The sequence below is a fragment of the Scyliorhinus canicula genome, chromosome 4 (assembly GCF_902713615.1).
Source record: "Scyliorhinus canicula chromosome 4, sScyCan1.1, whole genome shotgun sequence".
Lineage (NCBI taxonomy): Eukaryota > Metazoa > Chordata > Chondrichthyes > Carcharhiniformes > Scyliorhinidae > Scyliorhinus > Scyliorhinus canicula.
In genome coordinates this window covers 140153784-140167881 of record NC_052149.1, presented here as the reverse complement: position 1 = coordinate 140167881, position 14098 = coordinate 140153784, and the positions used below count along the sequence as shown (strand labels likewise).

Below are 14098 nucleotides of genomic sequence, written 5' to 3'. Positions count from 1 at the left end.
CCTCCACCTTTGTGGATGCAAGTCTCTCCTTAAAACCTGCCTCTTTGATCAAGCTTTTAACCAGCTGTCCCTAATATTTCCTGATGTGGCTTGGTTGTTTGATAACACTCCTATGAAACACCTTGAGATAGTTTACGACAGTAAAGGAGCAATATATAAATGCCAGTTGCTATTGAGTGTTTATTGAGAGTTGCTGTAGTCAATGCTGCTATTACCTGAAGTAAGTATCCACTCAGAGAAAATAACTATAGACTGTATAAAATCAGAATTCTTTTACTTGTGCAGTGCCTTCACAGGTCTGGCAGTTATATAAAATTCACTGAAGAACTGCACACATTGAGTATGGAACTTGGCACTGGGATGGAACACCCACACCACAGCGAGCTGCACAACGCACCAAGGGGTGTGGGGGCCCACGTGCGGCAGCACAACAATGCTGCCATACACAGGGCGTAACCGTTGTGCCAGAGTTCATCTCTGATCTCGCTCCATCCTAGGGTGCGGTACATGCTAGCTATCCACTGCCTCAGGCCACAAAGGGGCAGCTCGGACCAGATCCACACTACGCTGGTCACTGCAATGTAAATAGACTACTTATCCTCTTTTGTTGTATCTTTTTTATTTTGCAGGTGACAGGCAAAGCTAAGTTATCCCACAACCAACAGATCGGGGCAGGATTTACCGGCCAATCCGCCGCGTGTATTTCAGCGACGGAGGAGGCCCGCCAGCGGGTTTTAGTAGTCTTGAAATTTTCAACGATATTTCCCGTTGACTACGTACCTCGTCGCCGGGAAACCTGTGCGCCGACGTGGGACCGGAATATCCCACCGGCTTGAACAGCCGGTAAATCCCACCCCAGATCTATGCTCTGCAGTCCTACTGCATCCAGTCATGAACTTGGTGGACAATTAAACAACTCACTGGAGGAGGAAGCTCCACAAATATCCCCATCCTCAGTGATGGAGGAGCCCAGCACATGTGTGCAAAAGACAAGGCTGAGGTATTTGCAATAATCTTCAGCCAGAAGTGCCGTGTAGATGAACCACCCCAGTTTCCTCCAGAGGTCCCCAGCATCAGAGATGCCAATCTTCAGCCAATCCGATTCTTCCCATGTGATATCAAGAGGCACTTGAAGGCACTGGATAGTGAAAAGGCTGTGGACCCTGACAATATTCCAGCAATAGTACTGAAAACTTGTGCTCCAAGCCAAGCTGTTCCAGTACAGCTCCAACACTGGCATCCATCTGGCAATGTGGAAAATTGCTTGCGTATGTCCTGTACATAAGAAACACCCATGCCAATATCCAGGCTAAGGCTGACAAGCGGCAAGTAACATTTGCACCACTCAAGTGCCAGGCAATGACCATCACCAAAAAAAGAGAATCAAACTGTCGCCCATTGACATCCAATGGCATTACCATCACTGAATCCCCCACATACAATCTGGGGGTTACCATTGACCAGAAACTGAACTGGACTAGCCATATAAATACTGTGGCTGTCAGAACACATAAGAGGCCAGGAATCCTGCGTCAAGTAACTCACTTCCTGACCCCCCCAAAGCCTGTCCACCACCTACAAGGCACAAGTGATGGAATACTCTCCACATGCCTGGATGAGTGCAACGCCAACAACACTCAAGAAGCTCAGCACCATCCAGGACGAAGCAGCACACTAGATTGGCACCCTTTCCACAAACATTAACTCCCTTCACCACCGATGAGCAGCGACAGCACTGTGTACCGTCTAGAAGATGCACTGCAGGAACTCACCAAGGCTCCTTAGTCAGCACCTTCTAAACACACGACCACTACCATCGAGAAGGGCAAGAGCAGCAGATACCTGGGAATGCCACCACCTGAAAGTTTCCCTCCAAGTCATTCACCATCCTGACTTGTAAATATATCACCGTTCCTTCACTGCCGCTGGGTCAAAATCCTGGAACTCCCCTCTAACAGCAGTGTGGGTGTACCTACACCACATGGACTGCAGCGGTTCAAGAAGGCGGCTCACCATCACATTTTCAAGGGCAATTAGGGATGAGCAACGAATGCTGGCCAAGCCAGCGAAGCCCAAATCCCGTAAAATTATTCTTGTTTTAAAAAGAGGCAATGTTGAGGAGTTATCTTCAATCTCTGAGCATCTATTACATACTTCCTGAACAGAAATAGGGTGAGATTTTCTGGCTTTCGCACCACCAGGATCTTCCAATCCCGTTGACGGCACATCTCGACTATGGATTTCCCAGTGTTGTCAGGTGGATTCAATGGGAAATCCCATTGACAGCGGTGGGAGCAGAAGATCTCACCCCTAAGAATCTCGCCCAGGATCCATGTTGATATTAAAAACCGGCTTGTGTTGATATTTATGGTTCACATGAGCTTCCTCCTGTCCTACATCTGACCCTACCAATTCTCTCATGAGGATAATCAGCTTCACCTAAATGCAGTAAATCAACCTTCTGCTAGTCTGTTCAACATTCTATCCAGGCCCAGTTGAAGTGGTTTCTCCTGAATTCTCTGTTAATGGACGAGATTCACTGAACAGAATTTAAAGTCTACTTTTGGGCGTGTTTGCCGGGGTATTTCTCGGTGGCTGCAGCTCCGAGAATCACTCCGCCATTCAATGGCACTTTGCCTTTTTTTCTTTCTACGAGTTTCTTCCCATTGAGGCCCACACTTGGAGAAATTTCCCACTGGAGAGCTGATCTAATTGGCAAGGCCTCCTGTGGGCTAGACCCCTGGCAGTGCCAACCTGGCACCCAGGCACTGCCAATCAGGCACCTGCCAGTTCCACCCAGACACCCTGGCAGTGCCAGGATGGCAGTGCCAAGATGGGAGTACCAGAGTACGACACTTCCCTGTCCCCAATCACCAGGGGATCTCCAATGTCCTGCGAGACCCCCAGAGGTGCCATTATGCCTAGTCTACATTTGTGTGGACCAGCACTAAATGGCACCCTGACGAAGTCTTGCAAGCTCATTTAAATATGCTAATGTAGATCTTGTCCAGCAAGTGCAAGAACCAGATCGCGGCAGGTGAAGAGAGTCGGATGACTCGCGATCGGCAGGGCACCCGGCACAGAGCCTGAATTGGGGCTCTTACTTGATTCACCCATGACTGAATCGTGTCGAGTAACTATTTGTGACTCATTTATTAGTGACCATCTTACACTTAATAGTGTCCGGAACTGAAAACATCTATTCTACCTCCATCCTATCAAGTACTTGAGCCTTAGTTATGTGTTTGATTTTTCCTCCCCAGTTTCTACCTGCTGTTGCATAGACACCTTCTGGTACAGGAACCAGTAAAGATCTTTGAGAAAGTTTAATGCTATCAATGTGCAACTTTTCCAGAGAGGTCTTTCTTTGGGTCTCAATGAGTTTTGACGATCCAAACTCAAGGAGCTTCAAAGCCAACCTCGGCTCTGTTCTTGCCTGTCATTCAGATGTGGGACCGTGGAAACCTAACAGGTGCAGGATCCCTAACTGATACTTTCTTTGTTCCTGCCGTAGGAACATGTCACCCTCCATCACTGTATTGGAAATTCATGTTTGTATCACCCGTCATTAACAAGGAGGTCAGCATTGCCTATCCTTCAAAGGTAGGCTGCATATAATCACACCACATGTCCTGGCTAGAAAAGAGTTGATTGGGTAATTCCTCCACCAATCATGCCTGGAAACCACCTTGCTGTAAGTGACTGGAATTGATCTGAGCATATAACTCGCATTGCACAGTCGTCCTCCACTAACTGTATTTTGTTGGAGAAACAATCCCGACTGATACCCAGAAGAATTTTGATCCTAAGTTCTATTTGCTGTAATGTGTAAAGATTCTGGTTAAGTAGGCTGTTTACTGAGCAACCTGACTCTATTTGCTGCAAATCCTGTCATAAGTCCTACCCTAGCCTCAACTTAATGGCGTCAATGCTCACTCTGTCAAAAGTACTTCACTAACTAAAGTGCCTGAGGGCATGAGAGGTGCTATATTAATGCACGTCTTTCTTTTTTTCTCTATTCTACCAGTCAAGACCAAAACACTCACCACAGTCCAGACACTGACCCTTCCTGAATTATCTAGCTCAGTACAGCACAAAGTGGTGCATTTCATCCCAGTAATATCAGGGAAGCGGCAATTGAAAAAAGACTTCCTGATCACATAAGCTTCCTTTGTGTCATAACGGCAGGGGTCAAGTAAAGTAGGCTGGATGGGTTGCCCACTGCCTTCCTCACCACTGATAATATGGGGGGGGGTCATTCACTCAATAGGCCGCCCACCCTTAGGCCTATTGAGGCCCTTAACTGCCCAATTCAGTGATAATTCAGGGCCTCAATCCACCTCCATCCCAGAATATGCAGACCAGTGGTAGGCAAGCCAAAGTGGGAAGGCTGATTTTTCACCAAAGTTGGGTGACATGGCAGGAAGGAAGGCAAGGAACCTCCAACAGGGGATGCCCAGTGCGCATCAGGGGTACCCCACCCGCAATATCATCCCCACCCTTTGTGCCACCCTGCATGGTGTCCAAAACCTGTTCCGATCCCTCCCCACCCAAGAAACTCCAGGCTCAACTTGTCCAGTGTCCATTATACGTCTTTTCAGGAACTGCATGCAGTTCCATCAGTGGCCAATACTCTCTCCCAACACTGCTGGACTGCAAGAGCTGCAAAGCAAAACTTCCTTCCATTGAGGGGAGGAACTTCAACCATTATTTATATAGCGCCTTTAATGTAATGGAACATCACAAGTTGCTTCATAAGAACAGGTCAGCAGAGCTTTGGATGACAATGGAGGGCAAAATGTGGGAGAACAGCCAGGAGTGTTTTAGAACAGTCAAGTCTAAAGGTGATGAAGGCATAAGATGAATAAATGAGTCTGTGACATAGATCAGCCATGCTCTATCTGAATGACAAGATCATGCTTGAGAGGCTGAAAGGCCTCTCCTGTTCCGAAGACTGTCCCACAACAGTAATTTAAACTTTAATTAGCATTGAGCACTTTGGGATGTCATGAATATGTTGAAGGAGCTATATTTTTGATGTAGGAATCAAATCATTGACTTCAGGAAGCAAAGCATTGTACACACCCCTGTCTGCATCAACAGAGCCGAGGGGAGATGGTTGACAGTTTCAAATACCTAGGTGTGCACATCACCAAAATCCTGCCCTGGTCCACCCTCATCGACGCTATGACCAAGAAAGCACAACAGCGCATATACTTCCTCAGGAAACGAAGGAAATCCTGCATGTCCACATTGACTCTGACCAACTTTTACAGGTGCACCATAGAAAGCATCCTATCTGGCTGCATCACAGCCTGGTATGGCAACTGCTCGGCCCAAGACCGCAAGAAACTACAGAGAGTCATGAACACATCCCAGTCCCATCACACAAACCATCCATTGACTCTATCTACACCTCCTGCCGCCTTGGGAAAGCGGACACATAATCAAAGACCCCTCCCACCTGGCTTACTCACTCTTCCAACTTCTTCCATCAGGCAGGAGATACAAAAGTCTGAGAACACGCACTACCAGATTCAAAAACAGCTTCTTCCCCGCTGTTACCAGACTCCTAAACAACCCTCTTATGGACTGATGGACTTATGGACTGATCTGATATCTTCACATATCTTCACCCGATGCCTGTGTCTATGCATTTACATTGTGTATTTTATGTTTGCCCTATTATGTATTTTCTTTTCATGCATGGATTGATCGGTTTGAGCTGCTCACAGAACAATACTTTTTACTGTACCTCGGTACTGTACCTCCAATATAAATGGCAAGTTCTAGCATTTTGTTTTCTTTTCACCAATAGTGTTAAGAGCTTCGATGGAATGAAGTTCTTAAAATGTGTACAGGGGAACTTTTTAGCTCAATATGTAGAGGGTCCAACAAGGGACGGTGTGTAGTTGATGTGTTGGTGGGGAGCATTTTAGTGATAGCAATCAAAAAATGGTACAATTTTTTAGTTTGTCATGGTCAAAGAAATAGACATGTGGTGAAAAAAGATTCTGGATTGGGGGAAGAGCGGATTTTAGTAAAATAAGACAGGATCTGGCCAAAGTGTACTAGAAAGTGTTACTTGTGGGGAAATCTACAGAAGAGCAGTGGAGGGCATTCAACAAGGAAATGGGGAGGGTACAGGCTAACATGTTCCCTCTAGGGTGATAGGAAAGAGTAACAAGCCCAGAGAACCATGGATGACCAGAGATATTCAGGATACGATGAGAAGGAAAAGAGAAGCTTTTAGCAAATACAAGGGGAACAAATCAGCAGAGACATTAGTGGAGTACAGAAAGTGCAGGATGGAGCTTAAGAAAGCAAAGAGGGGATATCGGAATGCTCTGGCTAGTAAAGGTTAGGTGTATTGGTCATGTTAAATTGCCCTTAAGTGTTCAAAGGTTGGGTGGGGTTACAGGAACAGAGCAGGGGATTGGGCCTAGATTAGGTGGGTCTGTTGAAGGTTTGGTGTAGACTCGATGGGCTGAATGGCCTTCTTCTGCATTGTAGTGATTGTATGATTCTATGAAAAGGAGGGAAATTGCCAAGATATTCTATCAGTATATCAATGGGAAAAGGATAACCAGGGAAAGAGTAGGGCCCATTAGGGACCAAGGGAGAAATTTTTAGTTCCTCTCTGGCCATGGGGAAGATGCCAGAGGACTAGAGAACAGCTAATGTGGTCCCACCATTTAAGAAAGGTTGTAGAGCTAAGCCAGGGATCTTCAGATCAGTGAGTCTCATGTCACTGGTAGGGAAATTTGGAGAAAATTCTGAAGCAGAGAATCTATCACCACTTGGAGAGGTAATGTTTGATCAAGAATAGTCAGCATGGCTTCTTCAGAGGGAGGTCATGCCCAACAAATTTGATTGAATTTTTTGAGCATGTGACCAGGTATGTAGATGAAGGTAATGCAGTTGATGTAATTTATATGTTAATAAAGCCTTTGACAAGGTCCAAATGGGAGACTTTTAAAGAAGGCAAATGCACATGGGACATAGGGTAACTTGATAAGGTGGATTCAAAATTGGCTGAGCTGTAGGAGACAAAGGGTAATGACTGATGGCTACTTTGGTGACTGGAAGCCAGTGTCCAGTGGCATACCACAGAGATCTGGGTTCCCAATTATTCGTCATTTATATAAACAACATGGGTTACTGTGGGAGGTAGGATCAGTAAGTTTGTGGATGACACAAAGATTAGCCAGGTGGTTAACAGTGAGGTTGAGTGTCTTGGGCTACAGGAAGATATAGACGGGATTGTCAAATGGGCAGAAAGTGGCAGATGGAATTTAACCCAGAAAAATGTGAAGTGATACACTTTGGAAGGGGTAATTTGACAAGGAAGTATTCAATGAACCGCCTGACACTGGTGAGTTCCGAGGAACAAAGGGGCCTTGGCGTGTTTGTCCATAGGTCTCTGAAGGCAGAATGGCAAGTTAATAGGGTGGTAAAAAAGGCATATGGGACACTTGCCTTTATGAATTGAGGCAAAGATTACAAAAGCAGGGAGGTCATGTTGGACTTGGATAGAAATTTGGTGAGGCCACAGCTGGAGAACCGTGTGCAATTCTTTTCGTGACATTATAGGAAGGACTTGATTGCACTGGAGGGGGTGCAGAAGCGAATCACCAGGATGTTGCCTGGCATGGAACATTTAAGTTATGAAGAGAGATTGGATAGGCTTGGGTTGTTTTCGCTGAAGCAGAGAAGACTGAGGGGCAACCTGATTGGAATGTACAAGATTATGAGGGGCATGGACTGGGGCAGCTGTTGCCTTTCGTTGAAGGGTCAGTCATGAGGGGACACAAGTTCAAGGTGAGGGGCAGGAGGTTTATGGGGGATTTGAGGCAAAACCTTTTTATCCAGAGGGTGGTGATGGTCTGGAATGCACTGCCTGGGAGGGTGGTAGAGGCGGGTTGCCTCATATGCTTTAAAAAGTATCTGGATGAGTACTTGGCACATCATAACTATGGGCTAAGTGCTGGCAAATGGGATTAGGGAAGCAGGCCAGGTACTTTTCATGCTTCGGCGCAGACTCGATGGGCCGAAGGGCCTCTTCTGCATTGTATTATTCTGTGATTTCCATCTAATCTCATCCCTGAACTTCTTTAATTTTCCAATGCTCAGTTTCTCATCCTGTGGTTATTATTGTTGACTTTCTTAATGACTTATGCCACACAATTTATTTGCACCTTGCATTTTGCATATGTTGAGGTTTGATAAATCTTACACTGCCACTGAGGAGCTTTATTTCTTTCCCTTTAATTCTGCGGGGACCAGTTTTACACTGAGTGTCCTAACTCAGTTATACATGAATTTTTTTTGTTTTTTTTTACACAGGTCATTAACCTGAAAACCTTAACTCTGTTTCTCTCTCTCTCTCTCTCTCTTTCTCTCTCTCACACACACACACACACACACACAGATGAGGCCTGACCTGTTGAGTTTTTCAGCATTTTCTGTTTTGATTCCCTTTTCACTTCATTACTTCGATCTATTTGGCTATTTCAGTTTTCTTCTGAGTTGAGGTTCTAAACTGGATCTCTTTCCTGGATGATTTGATTTATTTGACTTTTATTCTCTTGCAGTTTTGTTATAATAGGACCACAGCGTGGCACAGCACAGGAGGAGGCAATTTGGCTCATTGTGTCAGTACCAAATCTTTGAAAGAGCTGTCCAATTAGTCTCACTCCCCTGCTATTTCCCCAAAACCCTCAAAACTTTTCCCTTTCAAGTATCTATTTAATTACCTTTTGAAAACGATTGCCGATTCCCTTACAGGCATTGCATTCCAGGCCATCGTAACACACTAGTTCTTTTGCCAATTACCCAAAATTACAGTTTTAAAAAATAGCATTTTGGAAACCAGGAAAATCGCTTCACCATGGCATATTTCAAATATCCGGCTATATAGTATACTCCAAGCCTTGCATAAGGCACATAAAGTCTTCAAGTGCCAAACTTTTATCCCTGTAGCACTTTACTGTTATGAAACAGTGTATTTTTCATACATTTATATCTCTGCTGGATGTGAGTGATGAAACACCAGTGCTCTGATCCAATCTCATAATAACACCCTTCATCTGACAGGTTTGAATGATGTACATTGTTTATCAGATCCTTAACAAATATCGCAATCATATTATGATGAAACACTCACATGGAAAGCACTGATGGACAGTGAATGATAGACTGTGGCAATATAATCCTGTGGAGATGGAGGGGGAGGGGCAGTGGGCAGGGGATTAAAAATGAGGCAGAACAATGAAGACAGGTGGAATATTTAAAGTACACTGTGTGCTGGGAATTGACTCTATGGTGCTTTATTAATTGTACTTTAGAAACTGCAGAAAATTTGTCACAATACAAGGCTAAAAAGGCAGAACATATAATGTGGACTTTGGTTAAAAAAACTACATGAAACAACCAAGCTAAAGGGCCAAGGGCTTGATCACAGCACACCTTCATGGTTCAAGAGGTGGGGGCAATTCAAGCAGTGGTGGTCAGACAATGCCAAGCTTTTTGAATAAGGAAAGGTTAAATAATTAGATCAGGAACCAGTGCTTTTGGCAGACTTCTGGGGAAATAGAGGCAGCAAAGTTGGAAAAGGAATAATGGAGGAAATACCACAAATCTCACCGAAGTGGAGGATAAAGTGGGAGGAGGAATGTTTAGACAGGGTGGGGTAGATTTCTAAGATGCTGCGTGTATTTTTATTGATCGGGAGGATCTGCCTGGAAATTGTAACATTCAAGATCTTCACAAAATATTCTTTCAGAGTACTTAGTGGTAACTCTTAAATAGAGAACAGTGCACCATCAACACTGACGCTGTAGTATGGGTACCTGCTGAATCCCAAGTAACCACACTTCATGTGCGGGATTCTCCGGACCCCCGCTGGGTCGGAGAATCGCCGGGGTGTGGCGTGAATCCCGCCCCCGCCAGCTGCCGAATTCTCCGGCACTGGAGATTTGGCGGGGCTGGGAATTGCTCCGCGCCGATCGGTAGACCCCCCCCCCCCCCCCCCCACCCCGGCGATTCTCCGGTTCGCGATGGGCCGAAGTCCCACCTATTCTATGCAGGTCCCGCCAGCGTAAATTAGAGTTGGTCTCTTATTCGCACTCTATTCGTACGCGCCGGCCGTGTAAGCCTTCAGGATGGCCGGTGCAAAGGTAAACCTCCCCCCCTGCGCATGCGTGGGGATGACGTTAGCAGCCGCTGACGTTCCCGCGCATGCGCGGACCCGCACCGGTCGGCAGAGTCCCTTCGGCCCCAGCTGGCGCGGCGCCAAAGGCCTTCCACGCCAGCCAGCGGGGCGCAAACCACTCTGCCGCCGGCCTAGCCCCTGAAGGTGCGGAGGATTCCGCACCTTTGGGGCGGCCCGACGAGTGGGGGCACATATAATCCAGCCCAGTGCTGAGATTTCTCGACATCTGCCTCAGGAGCGAAAATCTAGGATTCTGTGAATCATGTTCAAGGACCCACAGATCTCCCTGTACTGCAGCATTCTGTAGTCTCTCTCCATTTAAATATTCCTTCTGCCAAAGTGGACATTTTCGCGCATTATTCTCCACCTGCCAACTTTTTTGCCACTTAAACCGATCTATACTGTTGCAGATTCTGTGTATCCTCATCACAACTTGCTTTCCTCCCTATCTTTGTATCATCAGCAAATCTGGCTACCATACACTCTATCTATTCCTCTAATCTATTGACATAGGTCATAAATCATCGAGGGCCCAGCACTGATCCCTGTGGCGTTTCATGAATTACAGTTTGTTATTCTGAAAATAACTTATTTATCCTGACACTTTTTCTTGTTAGCCGGCCTTCTATCCATGTTAACATATCACCCCAACTTCAGAAGCTTTTATAGTATCCGGTAAGCTTTTATGTGGCACCCTATCAAATGCCTTTTGAAAACCCAAATACATCCGATCTATTGGTTCCCCTTTTATCCACCTACCCTATTTGTTACATCCTCAAAGAGTTTGAATAAATTTGTCAAACACGATTTCACAGATGTTGACTCTGCTTGTTTGGATTATGATTTTCTAAATGTTCTGCTACTCCCTCCTTAATAATGGATTCCAGTATTTCCCAATTTCCAGCATCATCAGCACTCTGCTTGCAGTATAATGGAATGTTGGTCTCGCCGCTTAGCACTTACTGTGTGTGGAAATGTCTGGCTTCCATTTGGTAGTTGCCCATGACTGGCAGATGGCTACCTACCTTCCAGAACCCATTCTTCAGATTGGCCACTGAGGATAGATAGTAGTTGAGGTCAGGGCCTGTGACCAAAACCATTAGCAAGCGGCACAATGGCACACTGAGGTGGACACTTACGTTTGGAATGCTTGTCACACAGCGCTGATGCCCGCATGTCGCATAGCCGGATCGTCCCTTTACTGCTGCTGTACACGAACATGTTACACTGGTGCGGATGGAATTCTGCTGCCGTGATCACCTCTGTCAGCTCTTCCATGTTGGCCGGCTTTATATCTACAATATCTGAAAGACAACGAGTTAAGGAAACAACCAGTCTCGAATACAATGTCCACGACCCCACTGCCTACACTGCCACATATAAATATATAACATTATACTAGATCTTCTGTGTCTTATATATACTCAAACCGCAAATTGACTGGGAAATAGGTTCAGAGTTAATGACCATCATCTTCCGTCACTTTGCTGTGTGCAAATTGGCTGCCATGTTGCCCTACACTATAATGGATGTGTTGATGTAATAAGCGATTTTCATTTCATTTCATTTCAAAAGCACGATATGAATTCTTCTTCTTTCTTTTATGTTATTAATTTAAAACGATCATAGAGTCTTAAGGGGGCTGGAATCCAAAGGGGTAGAAGTTAGTTCAACTGTATTGAAGCATAATATATGTAAGACTTTAATGCCCAGGGCACTGACGCCAACTGCAGTGTCAGATCACACCTGCAGCACAGGTCGACTCACTAAGCCGCCAAAAGAAGGGACTCTGAATCTAGACATCTTCCTCTTAGATGTCAAGAATAGGATCGTCGACACTCCAGGATTTATAAAACTAATCTCCAGGACACTGCTTCAAACAACCCCAAGAGAAAAAACATTGGGGTATTTATTTAAAAAATTATTCAGCAAGAAAACAATTTGAACACTTTTGTTTACTAGTTATACCTGAAAATGGGCTGACGAACTGACAATCCAAGAATCGTCCAATTTTTAATGAAAAGTCTATTCATTTTCTCATTAGCTGTGGGAAGACAGTGCCTAGGATGCATGTGTCAGGTGGGAATCTGGATGGTGGGGCTAATTGGAGGCAGGAGATCATGTGATGATACCTCCACGAAAAGTGCAGCCAGACTTGCAACCCTGATCAGATGATCAATGGTAGAAGGCTTGTGCCTCTGCTAATCTGCAACTCCTTCATAAAGAATCACATCAAGTATACAGCATAGAAACAGGCAATTTGGCCGAACCAGTCCATGCTAACGTTAATGCTCCACTTCAGCTTCTCCCACCGTCCCCATCTAACTGCAGAATCAAAGACATTTGCTGTCACTATCTTTAGGTTCTAAAAGTTATCTGTGGTTCAGAGAGACATTAAAAACTAAAACTGGCATACAGAAAATTCTATAAAGTGGCGAAACAGAATCTATTAATGAGCAGGATTAACTTTTCTCCCACTCTGTCAAGAGGTCAATGCACACTTAAAACTGACAGTAATAATATGAAGGAAGCCAACTGAAGTTGAGACCTCAAAGTGGTCGAAATGATATTGGGAAACACAGTTTTCACCACTGAAGCCTCTTAAAAAGTATAATCTGATTTTTGAAAGAATGCCAAATTTCAAAAGGAATAACAATTTATATTGCACGAGTAAAGAAGTGCAGATTGGTCAAGACGTTACCATGGCGAATGTGCCAGGGAACTATTGTTCTCTGTGCTTTTGTTTGTTCCAAAAATGTGCAATGTCTGGACATATTCCTTTTGCCTACAGAGGACAAGTCCCTACAATTAAATGTTTGTAGCTTCGAGAAAGCGTAAGTGAGTTATGTTGCGAGCCCAATTGATAATCTTAAATTGGTTATTGGTATAGTTCTTAGAACACTACAATGCATCGGAGCTGACTTGCCAACCAATCAGCACCCTTTTTCTCAGGCAGTATAAACTGTTGTTCCCTTTGAAATTTGGCATTCTTGGGTCTGTCCTGGTGAGTGCAAGACAAAAGGCTTCAACGGCATATCTCTTTTTTTCTGCAATTCTCATGTTCTGTACTACCAAATGACAATATGATTTTCTTAGTTCTGTATTAACCCTTTGTCACAGAATACATCACAAACTAATATTACCTTTGCTTGTAACCACTTTAAACAGCAGCCCTGGTGCATTAACTTTCTGCTCGAGTTAAAGGAGCAAACAAAACCACATACGTAGTTTCATTCCTTAGAAGGCTTTCTCATTCTCATGGAGAGAGACAAATTAAAAAGGCAGTCAAGATAGCAGAGGTGCCAGCAGAGCCTTGGGGCAAACCTATTCCCAGGTTCGATCAGGTCACAGCTCGAGAACTACAGGGCCCTGTAAATCCACTTACTATTGATCAGGATTTAATTGCTCCTCTCACAGGCACTGGACACAAAAGGGCTGGTGTCAGATGGAACGGACCTGTTACCAGAGAATCAGCATCAATAATTACCTTCATCAATCAGGGGTTGTCACTGACGCATGCGAGTCCCCTGAACAATACCGGGATCTAGACAGGGTGGCCCATTAAGTCTCCCAGCACAACTCGATTGACATGGGGTAAGAGTAAGAGCGACGCATCAAAATGGGTTTCGGGCACTGTACTGAGAGAAGGTAAGTTGAAAAGTAAGTTTAATCAACCCTGGGATACTTTCACTGATAGGACAAGGCATTTCCCTTCCAAATGCAAGGGAGATCACGGGAGAGGGGGCTCGCGGGGGGGCGGGACGAGGTGACCGGTTGCAAGGTCAGGGAAGTGTCTCTCAGATGCACTACAACCCTCCCTTCCCAATGCCGATCCCTCGATCAGGCACTGAAAGCCTGTAAGCAACCCCACACAAGTTTGGTTGT

General features: G+C 45.1%; 1 protein-coding gene across 4 annotated transcripts in view; it reads right to left on the bottom strand.

Moving 5' to 3' along the window:
- Positions 1 to 14098, bottom strand: part of LOC119965044 (serine/threonine-protein phosphatase 2A 55 kDa regulatory subunit B beta isoform) — a 756912-nt gene that overhangs the window by 38884 nt on the left and 703930 nt on the right. For all 4 annotated transcript variants that reach the window (XM_038795265.1, XM_038795266.1, XM_038795267.1 and 1 more), the window contains one exon: positions 11353 to 11517. In XM_038795265.1, the coding sequence (XP_038651193.1) occupies positions 11353 to 11517 (165 nt within the window). The remainder of the gene's footprint in view (positions 1 to 11352; positions 11518 to 14098) is intronic.